The sequence below is a fragment of the Denticeps clupeoides genome, chromosome 5, assembly GCF_900700375.1.
Source record: "Denticeps clupeoides chromosome 5, fDenClu1.1, whole genome shotgun sequence".
Lineage (NCBI taxonomy): Eukaryota > Metazoa > Chordata > Actinopteri > Clupeiformes > Denticipitidae > Denticeps > Denticeps clupeoides.
This window is the reverse complement of record NC_041711.1, coordinates 18920881-18936584: the sequence shown is the minus strand read 5'-3', so window position 1 is coordinate 18936584 and position 15704 is coordinate 18920881. Positions and strand designations below refer to the sequence as shown.

At 41.4% G+C, this 15704-nt stretch overlaps 1 protein-coding gene across 5 annotated transcripts in view; it reads right to left on the bottom strand.

The window, feature by feature from the left end:
- The window catches only part of LOC114791327 (rap guanine nucleotide exchange factor 4-like), a 28659-nt gene that overhangs the window by 4592 nt on the left and 8363 nt on the right, over positions 1 to 15704 (bottom strand). For 2 of the 5 annotated variants that reach the window (XM_028982091.1, XM_028982090.1), the window contains exons 2-18: positions 14292 to 14434; positions 13200 to 13288; positions 9816 to 9962; positions 4594 to 4666; positions 4013 to 4071; positions 3821 to 3927; positions 3618 to 3739; positions 3210 to 3393; positions 2915 to 2999; positions 2753 to 2813; positions 2509 to 2585; positions 2223 to 2369; positions 2036 to 2142; positions 1761 to 1846; positions 1553 to 1631; positions 1030 to 1180; positions 15 to 103 (exon numbers count right to left, since the gene is read on the bottom strand). In XM_028982091.1, coding sequence (XP_028837924.1) covers positions 15 to 103; positions 1030 to 1180; positions 1553 to 1631; positions 1761 to 1846; positions 2036 to 2142; positions 2223 to 2369; positions 2509 to 2585; positions 2753 to 2813; positions 2915 to 2999; positions 3210 to 3393; positions 3618 to 3739; positions 3821 to 3927; positions 4013 to 4071; positions 4594 to 4666; positions 9816 to 9962; positions 13200 to 13288; positions 14292 to 14331 — 1703 coding nt within the window. In that variant the 5' untranslated portion in view covers positions 14332 to 14434. The other 3 variants (XM_028982094.1, XM_028982093.1, XM_028982092.1) reach the window with 3 other exon arrangements.

The following is a 15704-nucleotide window of genomic DNA, read 5'->3' as shown; positions in this document are numbered from 1 at the left end:
AAATACACACTCACTTGTTTTTAACAATCTTTTCCAGATCCTGCAGAGGCTCTTTCAGTGGTCGCAGCACTCTGGCATCATTTGTAACAAACCCACAAAGCTCCTGCAGAAACACACCACCAGACATAGAAAACACATACATATCTCTGATGGATGTTATAAGTGTGTATGATTTGTTTGAGACATATGTATTCATGTGTGTGAGGTGCCTCTGGATGCTTTTTGGGTGTAAATGTGCAGACTGAAATGTGTGCCCCAAAAGTATGCATTTGTAAAAGTGAGCAAGCATATAAAATGTATGTGTGCGGGATGCCTCTGTGTATGAGCATGTACACAAATAGAGATAAGATTTGAAATATAACAAACAGCTCCGTACATATTACTATGGCAAATAACCTCCCCATAGCAGCTAATCTCATCATCAAATCAGTGTACTTGTATATTAGGTCCACTTCCTACAATTTTCCTTAAACAAGTAGCACCCGATGTCATATATCCTATCCTTAAGATTCTGAATTTGTCGCTCAGCACTAGCCAAGTTCATTCAAGGTAGCAGTCATCAGACCTCTGATTAAAAAAAACAATCTTGATCACAGTAATCTTTCGAATTATAGACCGATATCCAACATTATATAAAAAATTGGAGAAAAAGTCATAGCCCAGCAGCTGTGTGCATTCCTACATAGCAGCAACATTCATAAAGGATATCAGTCGGATTTAGATCTCATCATAGTACTGGGACAGTGCTAGTTAAAGTGGTTAATGACCTGCTCTTGGCCTCTGATCATGTAATCATCAGGTTCGAATCTCGAGCCGCCAAGTTGCCACTGAGGTGCCACTGAGCAAAGCACCATCCCCACAAACTGCTCCCCAGGCGCCTGTCATGCCTGCCGACTGCTCACCAAGGGTGATGGTAAATGCAGAGACACATTTTGTTGTGTGTATCACAATGACAATCACTTCACTTTCACTTCACTTTTATAATACCTGTGATTGTACTAGTGTGTATGTATAGTGTGTACTTCCAACCTCCAGGAAGCCCAGTGCTGTATCCTCCTCCAGTAGGTTGTGATTGAGCAGGGTGGCCCAGCGTAGCGCCAGGTTGACCACTCTCCTTTTACTGGCCACGGCATAGTCCAGCCGCTCCTGCTCAGAGCCCTGAGATGATTGGGAGTGGTAGGTATGGTGCTGCTCAGGAAAAGACTCACACTTACCAACACAGACATTGGTGGCATTTTTTTTACTGCCATCTACAGTAGTTTAAGGTAAGCAAGTCTCACACGTGGAGCAGGTCTCACAGAATTCACCCAGGTGGTGGTTGTTTAATCCTGTCCTATATCTGAGCAAGATTTTGAAATGTGCTTCTCTGCAAAAACTCTTAAGGACACACTGTGGTTGATAAGTGCACCGCTGGGAACCAATTTGCTCCTAAATGTTTTAAGCACAGTTCTAAACTGATGAATTTTTAATAGAAAACTGATAAGAATCAAACAGCATCTGCAACAGTCTTCCGCAGATGACCCCGAGCCAGCTCTAAAAACAGAAAGGATATTGGGCAAGCAGGGCTGGACAGAGTTGGCTGATAGGCATGAAGACTCCATGCATTAGCACAAAGTCATCCAGGGCAGGGTCTGCATAAAATGCAATATGATAAATACTACAAATAAACAGTAATTCACTCAATGAATATACCATCACAACCACTCATTTAGAACTAAATGTACAAAATCTCTTTAAAAGAGATTCATGTCTGATCATACCTGGATCAGTATAATGCACTTCTAATCTCATGGTCTCCAAAAGATGTTCCAGAATCTTCTCAGCACTTCCTGCCATCACAGTGTATCTGAAACAAGAAATTGAACTACTGTGAAGATAGATAGTTAGATAGATAGATAGATAGATAGATAGATAGATAGATAGATAGATAGATAGATAGATAGATAGATAGATAGATAGATAGATAGATAGATAGATAGATAGATAGATAGATAGATAGATAGATAGATAGATAGATAGATAGATAGATGTGTACTTGAAGTGGGCAGGGACATTTGAATGGCTAGAGGGGCGGAGACTCTTCTGCAGCACCAACACATCTTGGTCGTGTTCCTTCAGACGCACCGTATTGGCCTCCACGTCCTGCACACACATACACACATGCATGTACTGTACATACTTATAATGTCAAACATAGAAATACATTGCCGTTGTGTATTCACCCTGAGAATACGATTGAAATCCTCTTTGTCTACACGCAGGAAGTGGCAGTTGTCCTCTCTCAGGACAATGGACGCAGCACGTGGAGCATCATTTACTAGCGCCAGCTTCCCAAAGTCATCTCCCTCATGCAGAGTACACACAACACCCTGCTCAGGACACACAGACATGTAGACACTGTGCTTAAAAACCTTAAAGAATTATGGCCCTAACTGGACACATAATCCACTGATAAACCTGATCAAATATATTCAGTATAGACAATATGTCATCTGAAGCAAAAATTACCTTGCCATAGATGACAACATTGACAGAGCCCTTTTGGATGATGTACCAGGATGTCCCTTCTTCCCCCTGGTTAAACACTGTCAGTGCAAAGATCATATTTCATAATCATATTTCAATTCTGATCCCATTTGTGGGTAAATGTATTTTTTAAATATATAATAATAACATTTATATTTATAATATAAATATAAAATGACAAAATGATTATTCAAATTACATGAAATGAATGTTCATTTATACTCACACACTGTGCCTGCTTTAGCATGAGACTCAAAAATGAGCACCCCTGCCAACTCCCTTTTCACCTGCAGAACAGGCACACACAAGCTTGGTAGTTCGCAAACTACTGTTGGGAGGTTGAGACAGAGTAACAATGACTGAGTTTGTGACATGTCAGCATCCTTACTGTATTGGAGAGGTGAGACAGGGCTTTTATATGGAGCAGCTCGTCATAAATGATCTCTAGGTCTTCTACGGTCCTCTGCCCATGACTGTGGGAACATAGGGAGGTTAAACTCCTGAATGCGTCCAAAAGACCTTTTATCGACATTGTTCAGTTGCCTGGAGATTTGTTAGCAAGTCCACAAAGATTAAAGAAAAGTGGCAGTGCAAGATATTTATGTTTATTAGTGTACAGCTCTCTGTTCATGTTTCTAACAGGCGATACGGGAGCAGAAGCAGCATGATCAGTCAGCACTCACGGCTTCCTGAGGATCATGCGCATGTGCGCATCAGGGCCAATCTGAGAGAGGAAGAGCAGGGTCTCTTGCAACTCTTCCTCTGCCTCCCTCTTCTCATCCTCATTGGGCATCACCGCATCCTCATCCTCATCATCTAGGAAACGGTAGAAGAGGTACTTGTCTTGGAAGTTGAGTTCCTGGTCCACTAAAAACACAAAAAATGGAAAAACTCATTTTAGAATCTTTCATATTCACATTTTTAACCGAGGCAACATTTTTGCTCCAAACATGACAAACCCCAATATCGGAGGTTTAAATAATGTATACAAAACTATACAGTACATGTGATAAATATTTCATTAGATTCATTGTGTGGTGGCATGGTTGTGGATTGGTTGAGAAGTGGTTGTGGTATGGTCATGTTCTCACCATGGTTAAGGACAGCCTCTTCCAGCAGAGCCTGCCACATGCCAACTGCATGCGAGCGACTGTGAACACATGCGCTCTGCTGCAGCAGCCAGTCTGACAGTTCAGTACCCACACAGCACTGTCTGCAGGACAAAAACACAGTACACACTTTTCACAAAGTTCCCATTGTCTCTTTCAAAGGCCTCCACAAGGTCTGGACTGACCTGTAGGTCTTCAGATGGTACTTCCTGTCTCTGATCATATGTGGTGCTCTGGCCAGAATGGCATTACGTAAGACCTTTCCTGCTCTCAGGATCTTCTCAGAGGGAACCTGGTGGAGACAGCAAACAAAGGAAAACATCTACATTATAAGAACAGGAAGATAATAAGCTCAGTGTTTCCTGGACAACGTTTACCTTATTCTTGGTCATGAAACTGAGAGTGTCATTATTCAGGTTCTCTTTATCTGGCATCCCTGAGGAAATACAGACATGTGTGAGTGCTGTGTGTTTCAGGATCACTTCATTCTTTAACATGCATGCGCATCTCTGTGTACACTGATGTGAATGAGTGCATGTGTGTGTATGGCAGGTCTGAAAATGAAACTATAAATTGATTTGTGTGCACATATCTACATTCCATCTGTGCATATCTGACTGCATACATTTATGTTGATATGTGTTATGTTACACCTTTTTAGTACACATATTATTGGAATAGAGATAAAAATTCTCACAATTTTCAATTATTAGAAATATGTTCTATGATAACAGGTGGTTTTCAGTATTTCTGATCATAATAACCTAATTCTGTTATTAATAGTTATGATCTAAAAATGTTAAATAATAGAAAGACTGGCAAATATACATAACAATATTCATGTGAATATGAATGAATACTATACATTTTATCCAAATATCACCTAGTTCTATGTGTTACATATTTACTGTCCAAGGACAAAACAGCTATGTATCAGTAGTGCATATTTTAGACTCACTGTCAGTGTTGGCTCCACTTTCCATCACAGCATAAGGTGGGGCCAGCAATGCTGCCATGCACTGCCGATATTTCTGAAACACAATAGGAGACCATATAAATAAAGTATTATACAGCATTTTAATATGTGATAACAGCATATATGTGAGCAAACATTTCTACCCAATGCATTGGAATGCTGCAGCAGCATGGTAAATGAATGGTTAATAAATAACCAGATCTACCTACATGTTTATGAGTGAAAAATGGCTCATAAAATAAGCCTAAAAATGTGCCCCTATCTGTCTATTGGTAATGAAGGCTGATACTGCCGATCTTCCATTCTGGGCTTCAGAAATGTGCTTGTGTGGTTGGAAGCTGATATGCATGTAATTTTCCCACTCTGACATTTATTAAAATTGTTTTTTTTTTTTTGTTGCAAAAATTCCTGGTGACTAGCAGATAGAAACAGAAAATATTCAACTAGAATAGATAGAATAGATCTAAATCAGCTGAACTTGCATTGTATTTTCTTGGCTCTACAGCCCTGACATTGAAGTTAGCCACCAAATTCATTCAGAGTGCAATTAGTGCATAAGGAATATTCATTATTGAGTTTGAGTGCCTGGTGAATTATGGGAGTTCACAGGAAATATACAGGGAAATCATGTGAAAAATGTGAGAAAAATCTGACTCAAATGCCTGTAATATTACATGCATTTATGGGATTTCATTCACACAACCCTAGATTTTGAATGTATTCTTCCTGAATGAATTTAAACGTTTGATTAATTGCTTCTCTTGTTTTTTTATGTTTCTCTTTACTAAAATGAGCCCATTTTGTAACCCCCATCCCTTTATTTCCAGCTCATTATTAAATTCATTCAAGACTAAACACAGAGCTGGAACAGGATGCGTCCATCTTTTTGCCCATTCTGTTTGCCCATCACCATGACAATCCCTTATGCAATAATGCAGCTGGGAAGCACAGCTGCCTGGAAATAAATATATAAACAAATAAACAAACAAGAAAAATGAGCTGCTCTCACCTGGGCCATCATTTCAATAAGACTGCTTTTGAGTATTCCGCAGCTGGGAATGGGAAGACAAATGCAAACACGGGAACGCACATATGTGGATACACACTTGCCTGGCCAGGTGAATGGCAGGTCATTAGTGTTTCTCTTCAATATGGCCACATTGTCCTACTGAAGGTAATCAAGGGCATTCAGTGGAATGGCATGAGAGGGAGGGATGGACAGAGGAAAAAGAGAGAAGAGGATAGGATGAAGAAAATGTAATGGAGCATCAGAAGAAAAGGCAGATAATCACTGATGATGTACAGAGATGGAGAGAGGGATGCAGTGGACAGGGGAGGAGAGAGGGATCCCTGTGCTTCCCCCATCGCCCGATTAAAGAATCCAGGCAAAGACCATGGAAAGACCTCACACATAATCCTCATACACGGCCCTCACTATCAGTCAGCATTGAATGTGATGCCAGATTTGCATCAAATTTAATCAAGCCAAGGAAGAATAAATTACCCAAAGTCTATGTAAAAGTTACTCACAGACAATATGACTGTTAAAACACTGAGTGAATAAAATCACATGAACCATAAACATTTTTCGTACCCCCCCAAGACACAAAATAACCAGCAATGGCCTTTTCACCCTCTGTGTGAATTACAAATGAAGCTGTTTGTACCTTTATCAGTCTAGAACAACTTACAATCAGTAGTTAAAGGGACAGGCCCCCCCCCCCCCTGGAAAAACTCAGGGTTAAGTGTCTTGCTCAGGGACACAATGGTAGTAAGTGGGGTTTGAACCCGGGTCTTCTGGTTCATAGGCAAGTGTGTTACCCACTAGGCTACTACCACCCCATTTGTGCGGGATACCAGTCTTAATCTCACTGAAACCCATTGTGTGTTATATTATAAAATTGCTAAAGACAATGCCAGGGCAGGACAATATCATGTCAATTACATAATGATCACAGCATATATCAAACTGTGAACCACTAGGTCCTTAAAACAACTAACTGATCATTACATTCATACTTTACAGCCTTGGCTTTACAACAAAAACACAGTCATGCATTTCAGCCTTAAATAAGTCAAAGAAACACACACTGGCAGGGAAGCCGAGAGCGATTGCACAAGACAGAAGTGTCTCTTAAATATTCCAGGGTAAAATTCAGCCCTGAGTGGTTAAATATTACTACTCCAATCAGATCCCAGATCAGTTCCTAAAAGCAGCCAGAACGAGGTGCAGGAAACAACAAGAGGATCATCAAAAGAATGTTGTTAGGACCTAAGTAGTCTTCTGTTCTTCTTTTCTCTTTCATGCTTGATTGCTGATCCCACTCTGCCCAACACACACACACACTAACACACTTTCCAGCTGGCTGCTCTTATATAGGTTGAATAATTCACCCAAGATTATGAAACACTTTCTCTCTCTCTCTCTCTCTCTCTCTCTCTCTCTCTCTCTCTGTCTCACTCAAACGCACAAACACTACACACACCGAACCTGAACCAGGAAGCCTGAATTTGAACAGATCCTGGTACAGTTCACCCCAATGGTGCCTCTATATTCATCTTATATCTGCCTTTATAAGACAATATCAACAATAATCAAGGTTAAATAAATGTTTGTCAAAATGAATTTGCCAGTCTTTTAACAGTGATTAAAGAAAACTGCCTCCAACACACAAAAGAAAACTCCATAACCAGAGCCAGATTAAAGTTTATGATCGTGTGGTACATCTGTATCAGAGTGCTGCTGCAGCAGTGCTTCCCTGCTGCACAAGAAAAAGGCTCCCAGGCTTTCAAACATGACCAAGTTCACTCACCAGCTGAGGGGCTTTAGGTTCAGTGTTGGGACGCGTGCCTCTCCGCTGCTCTCAGTAAACATCCTACATGCCTGCATCCTCCAGCAAACCAAACCAGCCTTTCTCTCTCTCTCTCTCACACACACACACACACTCACTCACCCAGGATAGGAATGGTCCATCAGCATGAGTGTGTGTGTGTGTCAGTCATCTGCCTCTCCCTCATTCTAGCCAAGTCTCAGGCAGAGCTCCAGCAGCGGTTGCCAGGCGATCCCTCTGAGCCAATCACAAGGCTGCACTTGACAGCCCTGAACAGCACTACTAGTGAGGGAGAGAGAGTGAGACTCGATGCGTGTGAGTGTGTAAGGAAAAGGGATAGAAAGGACTGGTACACCAGATTGCCTGGAGCACATTGTAAAAACAATAGCTGTAATAAAATATTAAAGCCACTAAATAGTGTTTGCAGAGAAAAGACAGGCGTGTGTGTGTGTGTGTGTGTGTTGGCCAACATGAGAAGGACGGCTTTAACACAGGAGACAGGAGAACCAGTGCCCTGTCTCGTACTACAGAAGGCCTCTTTCAGTGCCTCTGTTTCCGCTGCTGTGCCTGCAGTGCCACTTCCGGAGCTCTCTGTGAATGGAAAGGGGCTTTTCTTTTACAGACACAACCAATCCACACGCAACTCAACACTCTACTCACGCCAACAGAATGGCTACTCAGTAAAAGTTTCCAGGTCTTCACCCTTTAACACCCACCTGTTCTTATTTATACTCCACACAGAGCGAGCACAGAACACACTGAGCTGTCAAATCTGTAGATGTGCTGTAGATGTCCTGTTACCCAGATGTGACGCAACAAAATGTGTCCTCTACTTTTGACCATCACCCTTGGTGAGCAGTGGGCAGCCGTGAAAGGCGCCCGGGAGCAGTGTGTGGGGACGGTGTTTTGCTCAGTGGCACCTTGGCAGTTCGGGGTTTTGATTATGGGTCCCACTAGGCCGCCACTGCCCCAAATTGCAGCAGAACTCGTGGAGCTGTGAATGATCACGCTGCGCCACAGACTCGCCAAGATAGGATAGACCACAAGAAAAATATGCATCATTGAATTGATTGAGGATCTCACACAGCTATTACTCAGTGATCTGTATAATTTAAATGCATATAGGTGCATAAATGCAATTTATCTGACTACTGTCTGATAAATCATTTAAATTATCCAATATTTGTTCTGTGTGATTATTCCAATTTTGGATAGTGTCATATAGCTTTGGACTTTTCTCAACTCCGATTTTACATGAACATGAACAATTCTAAATAAAATGCAAAGGAGAGTAGAGCAGTGTTCAGAAGACCTGAGGGTATTATCCAGTGCTGACTGTGTTCATGTATTACATAATTATGTGCACACACATAAACACTTGCTGTATCTACAGTTATTTTAGTGTCTCTTTTACATGCACACACACACACTCTCTCTGTCTCACTACTGAATGTAATGCATAATTCATTTGCTTCTATTCTCCATGTTGATTTCAGTCTAATTACACTTTCAAGGCCTTTGAAAATATCCACTACTGGTCCAGACAGTATGCCGTATGCTCACCTTATGGTTTATATCAGTGTGTATGTGTGCGTGCAATAGGAACAAAGATTCAGTCTATGGGAACCGGTTCATTGGTTATGTACAACATGATGTACAATAGCGGATTAAAAGCAGCAAATGCATGCATTACAGTATTTATTTGGCCCACTGATAATAAAAAATGAGAACTTCCCTTCCCCCCTCATCACACATCTTCTCCTCTTCAGGTGCAAATAATGCCAGAAACACAAATACAGAACTTATCTACAGCACATATTAGTTTAAACATCTAAGGCAAATAGGATTATTAGGATTATTGTATATGTTTATTCAATCTTTTTTGCACTAAAGATATTTTGTAAATAAGGAAAATGTGTCCATTTTTTCAATATTTGTGGTGACATATGGTCAAAAAACACAAATACACACATGCTACAGCCTGGTTTTCTAACAAGCTGCTTTTTATATAAGATGAGACAGTGGCCTCGTGTGGCCACAACTGGCCAAACATTCACATGTGAGAATTCACTTTCCATTTATGCACATTCAGTGTGTTCAGTGTATAGTTCTGCTAGACCTCAGCGGGTCTGTTCAGAGTTGAGAAGCTGCGGGTCCCAAAGCTACTGAGCCGGGTCTCCACTCATCACCATTACCTTTACCTGTTCTGCCTGGTGCCTGTTGTCTGCTTTGTTGTTTCTCTGCTCTGATTTTCCTGCTGGTGGTTTCAGGCCATTTTTCACCGTATCATGAACAAATCTCATCAATTGACAATTAGCAAACTAAACTATTCATGTAGTTGTAAGCTTTGCCTCTCTAAAGACATACACACACCTCCCATAGTGTCTTGAACTCCCTCTGCTCAATGCGGAGCAATTCACTGTTTTCCCGGCTGACGATGGTGGCGTGGCGAGGGGTGTTGTCCAGGATGGACTCGCCAAAGGCTGTCCCAGTGCCCAGGGTACAGATGGTGACGGCATCCTGCAGTGAAAGAGAGAATTAAGCAATTTTTGGTATCCGCCTTTACAACATATTTTAAGATGTAAGAGTATGTTAAATGTGCACGCAGTAACAATGCCGGTTACTCAAAGTGTAACCGGCATTAGTAGTAGTGGTAGTAGCCTAGTGGGTAACACACTCGCCTATGAACCAGAAGACCCGGGTTCGAATCCCACTTACTACCACTGTGTCCCTGAGCAAGACACTTAATCCTAAGTTGCTCCAGGGGGACTGTCCCTGTAACTGCTGATTGTAAGTCGCTCTGGATAAGGGCGTCTGATAAATGCTGTAAATGTAAAGTGCTTTAAACATTAACAACAACAACAACAGCATCAACTCTCATTCTTACTATCTGAAACCTGGCCCACACAATTCATTCACACACTCCCACCACACACTCCCACATTAGAGCTACCAATCCCTCTAGTGCGCATTCCTTTGGGTGGTGGAAGGAGAACAACAGCTGCGCCACTCTTAACTGGTTACCTACCCCCACTCATTGTACACACTACCAGTCAAAAGTTTGGACACACCTACTCTGTGGTGGTTAAGATGGAACCATTTTGAAGAATCCATTGCAAGAAATTGTGTTGTTGTTTTTTATGTAGCAGGAGGAAGTATGTTTGATGAATCTGTTTTTTCGCCTCTTTTTACCTTCATGTCTGCTTTGTTCACTGTTGTCATCATCAAAAGCTGTTTTGTGAGAGGCTCATTAACAGTAATTGATAAGAGTTCAACATAAACCTACAGGGCTGTTGGAAACCATTCCCATTGTTTAACTTGAGGTGATCAAGAGAAGCAAAGAGTTTGAAAAGCTGCCATCTCAGCAAAAGCTCCCTGCCTTGGAGAAATGTAAATGTTAAACTTTTGTTTGCTATTTTCTTTTGTTTATTATGTAACCTCACGTGTGTTGTTTCATAGTCCTGTGTCTTCAATTTTGTTTTAGAATGTAAAAAATGCCACACCCATAAATGAGTACAGTACAACACACCTTCTCATTCAATGTGTTTTCTTTATTTTCATGACCATTTACATTGGTAGATTCTCACTGAAGCCATCAAAACTATGAATGAACACATGTGGAGTTATGTACTTAACAAAAAAAGATGAAATAACTGAAAACATGTTTTATATTCTAGTTTCTTCAAAATAGCCGCCCTTTGCTCTGATTACTGCTTTGCACACTTTTGGCATTCTCTCGATGAGCTTCAAGAGGTCGTCACCTGAAATGGTTTTCCAACAGTCTTGAAGGAGTTCCCAGAGGTGTTTATCACTTGTTGCCCCTTTACCTTCACTCTGTGGTCCAGCTCACCCCAAACCATCACTATTGAGTTCAGGTCCGGTGACTGTGGAGGCCAGGTCTCCACTTTTTGTTAAGTACATAACTCCACATGTGTTCATTCATAGTTTTGATGCCTCCAGTGAGAATCTACTAATGTAAATTGTCATGAAAATACAATGAATGAGAAGGTGCGTCTAAACCTTTGGCCTGTACTGTAGGTGCATCCAAACTTTTGATTGGTTCTGTATGTATGGCAGGTGTGGTCTGTGTCCGTGTGGACTCTGCTGTGTGTTATTCCTGTCATGTGGCCGCACGGTGGAGCAGATGTCGGTGTCTATGTGCAACCGTCTGCGTCCAACCTGGAATCACACCTGCACCTGGATTCTAACCCTCTTGTATTTTGTCTCTGCCCTGTGTCCACCCTGTCATGACAGTATGTCTTGTCTTTTGTCGTGAAATGTTGTGACCGTTGCTTTACAGCAACATTCTCCATCTGCTGTGTACTTGTACATGACTTGGCTGACAACAAACATTCTAGAATCATCTTGAAGATTTTTGTCTCACTCTTTCTCTCTCTCACACACACATGCACACACACTTTCACACACACTTTCATCACAGACTCTGTGATGTTGTGAGTTGTACAAGGCCTCAGTCAGACAGAGGAATCCTCTCTGGAGCGTTTTAGAAACAAGGTCTAGCCCAGAGCCACGCAGTGAATATTTCATTACATAGAGAGACATCAACACACAAACCTGTTTCACTGAATACAAACACACATACTCAACACAAAGAGACTCTAGTGTTCACTGAGTTGTAAACCAACATCTTAAAAGTGCTGAGACTAAAAATAATGCACACACACAAACACATCTTCACATTAAGGCACATACACATTTAAACACACATTCACATTCAAACACAACCTCACACGTTCATATTTAAACGCACATTCACTAAACAACAAAACTGAACATATTCTTTCTAACATTGTGAGGACATATGAAAAATAAATATGCAACATATGAAATTGGCTTCCATTTTTATTAACTTGTGTAAATACACATACACCTGCATGCACATAAAAATAGACGCCACCATTTCTAGACATTAACACACACAACATGCCACATGCACACATACGAGCCGGTTTGAATCAAGTCTGTGTGAGAGTGGAAGTGAAGGGAAGTGACTGTCATTGTGATACACAGCACAGTACACGGTGCACACAACGAAATGTGTCCTCTGCTTTTAATCATCACCCTTGGTGAGCAGTGGGCAGCCATGACAGGCGCCCAGGGAGAAGTGTGTGGGGACGGTACTTTGCTCAGTGGTACCTTGGCAGATCGGGACTTGAACCGACAACCTTCTGATTACAGGGCCACTTCCTTAATCGGTAGGCCACCATTGCCACATCAGTGGCACCACTGCCACCCCTGGAATCTAACCATTTTTCCAACAGTTCCCGCAGTTTTGCAGAACCCCAGGGTTGTGGAGAAATTCAGCTTCTTTTTATGCACTCCTCTATTGAGCACATACCACAATCCAAACAACACAGACACACACATTCACTTCCAATAGGTGAAAACTAGGAGACTAGGAGCACATGCAGGTTAGAACCTAGTGTAGGTAAGAAATTCTGGCACCAGTTTTCATACATGTCAGGAAACTGGGATGTATAATGCACAATGGACACAAAGATATATGTCCAGCCTGAGATGGACCAGCGCCATGTCCAAAGGATGTTCCTGCAAGTTTAACAGCTTCTCTGTGACCTTTAGTTTAAGAGTCATGGACAGTTAGAGATATGACAGTGTCCTTTTGCTCAGTAATAAAAAGGGTATTCAGGACGTTCTGAACATTCCTATCCGCATGAGTGGATTTAATGTCCCAAAAGAGACACAGGATCAAATCTTCATACAGTGGCTTCACCATACCTGATGGTTAGCCGTCTCAGACACCTTCACGTCCAGAGATCCTGACAGCACTGCATACCAGCTGGTGCCAATGTCCCCCTGGCGGTACACTGCAAAAAGCACATCAGCATAGTGACCATACAGAGAAGAGAAACCATATATTATTCCATAGTATATTAAACCATATAATATTCCAGGAATTTCATGAATTTCCATGAATTTCACAACAATCAAAATATTGTTTATGCTGTGCTACTGCAGAGAAGTTTCCTTCAGTATCATTATGTCAGGAGTATAAAAGAAGATGAAAAACATCCCTCAAATACAACATAAAAATTAATTGCCTCACAATTTACTTAATTTTTTTTTAATTGAGGAAACATGTCCTGCATAAGTGATTTGCACTCAGTTCCTTCCTTTGTATCTCACACACGTGTTCAGCATAAACTTCTATACATTGAAACTACAGTATATCGATGATGTATCAGGAAAGAAATAATGACAACACATTGCCATATTCATATTCAAAATACCTATTTTTCTGTTCTACCTGTACACTGATATGGATAACCACAACCAGTAATGTATATAAAATCGTAATAATCTGCTGGCTGTCTGGCACTCAGTCATTGTGACTCACACGCCAACGACTCGACCCAACTTCAGAAAAAGTAAGACTATTTTTTTGTTCTCCTTCCTCTCCATCTTCCTGCCTTAACCCTGTATACTTGGTGCATGTTCTTATTGCATGAGCGTCAACATCAGCGCACCGCAATTGGGTTAATTGTTTCCCCCAACATTCAATATTTGTCTCTGCTGCGTCCCTCGAATGTGACACTATGAGGAAATTCTAATAACAGCTGAGCAAACCAATGTGAATATCACAAATTTCTGAAGTTCCTGTCTCATATTTTTCCACATGCAACATTTAGCAGTAAATTCTGTTTTGATCCAGATGGAGTAGGGGTTGGAAAGAGAACAATTCCTGCAGGCTAGTTTCTAGAAACAGCATGGGGATTCCCTTGGAAAGTTTTCAAGGATCTGGCTGGCAAAATCTACTGTCCTTTGTAGCGTGTGTGTGTGTGTGTGTGTGTGTCTGTGTTTGGCTCTTACAGGTGATTCCCTTTTCCAGGTACTCATAGAAACTACACATGCAGATCTGCTGCAGTAGGCTGGGGTGGAACCTCTCAAAGGTCTTCACCCCTTTCAGCCTGGTCAAGATGATGTCAAGGTCTTCCCCTGACCGCTCAGCTGGCCTGCAGAAAGAGATAGAGAAAAAAGAGAAAGAGGGTTTAACATCTTTCCATCCTGGCCACATCCCAAATCCCTGTTTGCCTCATCCTTCATGTTTCTTCTTCAAAGTTGTCTGACTTTAAAAAATAACCCATAGAGGCATACATGTCTTCACTTGAGCAAGTGCAACATTGAAACTTGTTCCAATCACACCATCTACCAACACACCCTCCATGCAAAATGGCGAAACAAACAGCTGCCATCCTAATAACTTCTGGACCAACAAGTTGCTACTGTAATTGTGATACGGGGCAACAGTGGGCGGAGATGGAGACAGTCTCCAGTTTAATTGCCACCTCAATTTCACTCTTCCTCATCCAAGAGTGCAGCTGTGAGCACGTGGCTTTCCCTCATTCAGATCCTCACAAAGAAAACCTCAAACAGATGTAAAAATGACAATAAATTAAAGTGACTAATCATGATTAATCATAATTAAGACTAAACACCCAGATGGACGTGATGTAGAATTGACCTGCTCATTTAAAACACCCTGCTTCAGTGTTTCATTTACATATGGCATTGATCAGATGGACTTATCCAGAGTGACTTGTAACCAGTAGTTACAGGGACAGTCCCCCTAGAGCCTTGCTCAGAAACAAACCAAGTGAGGGTTGAACCTGTGAAATTGTGGTCTTCTTGTTTATAGGCAAGTGTGTTACCCACTAGGTTACTATCACACCTACATTACTATTTTCATTCTTTTCATCTGGTCTCTGCACACTGTTCCCATGTGTCTCCGCGAAATATTTCTAAGATAATCACAACCATTAACACGTTAATTGATAGGGTTCGGGTTCCCATGAGTTATTGACACATCTGTAAATCATTTACACGGAATAAAATAGAATGGAATCAAGCTCCATGTACTGTAAAGGCATTGTCCTCTCTTGTTGTACTGAAAGCTGAATGATGGGCGTGTTGTGTGTAGGTGTTCTTGTCGACATAACAGAGCGGAATGTGTGAGTCAATAACAGTCTGAATTAAAAACATTTGTTGAATAGCTTCACTTACATTCCGGGGTACTTGGTCCAGATATAATGTCTATGACAAATTTGATGTGCTCAATAGAAACTGAACAGTTCTATATCACTGAACAATTTCTCGGCTCTCTGCAGACCTCACCTGTGAGCTGCACCTCATGCCTGAAGCATAGGTCGTTTCTGGGGATTGGAAATGAAATCATATGCAGGTGAAAAAAAACTAAGAATACTGATGTACTGATGTCAGCAACGA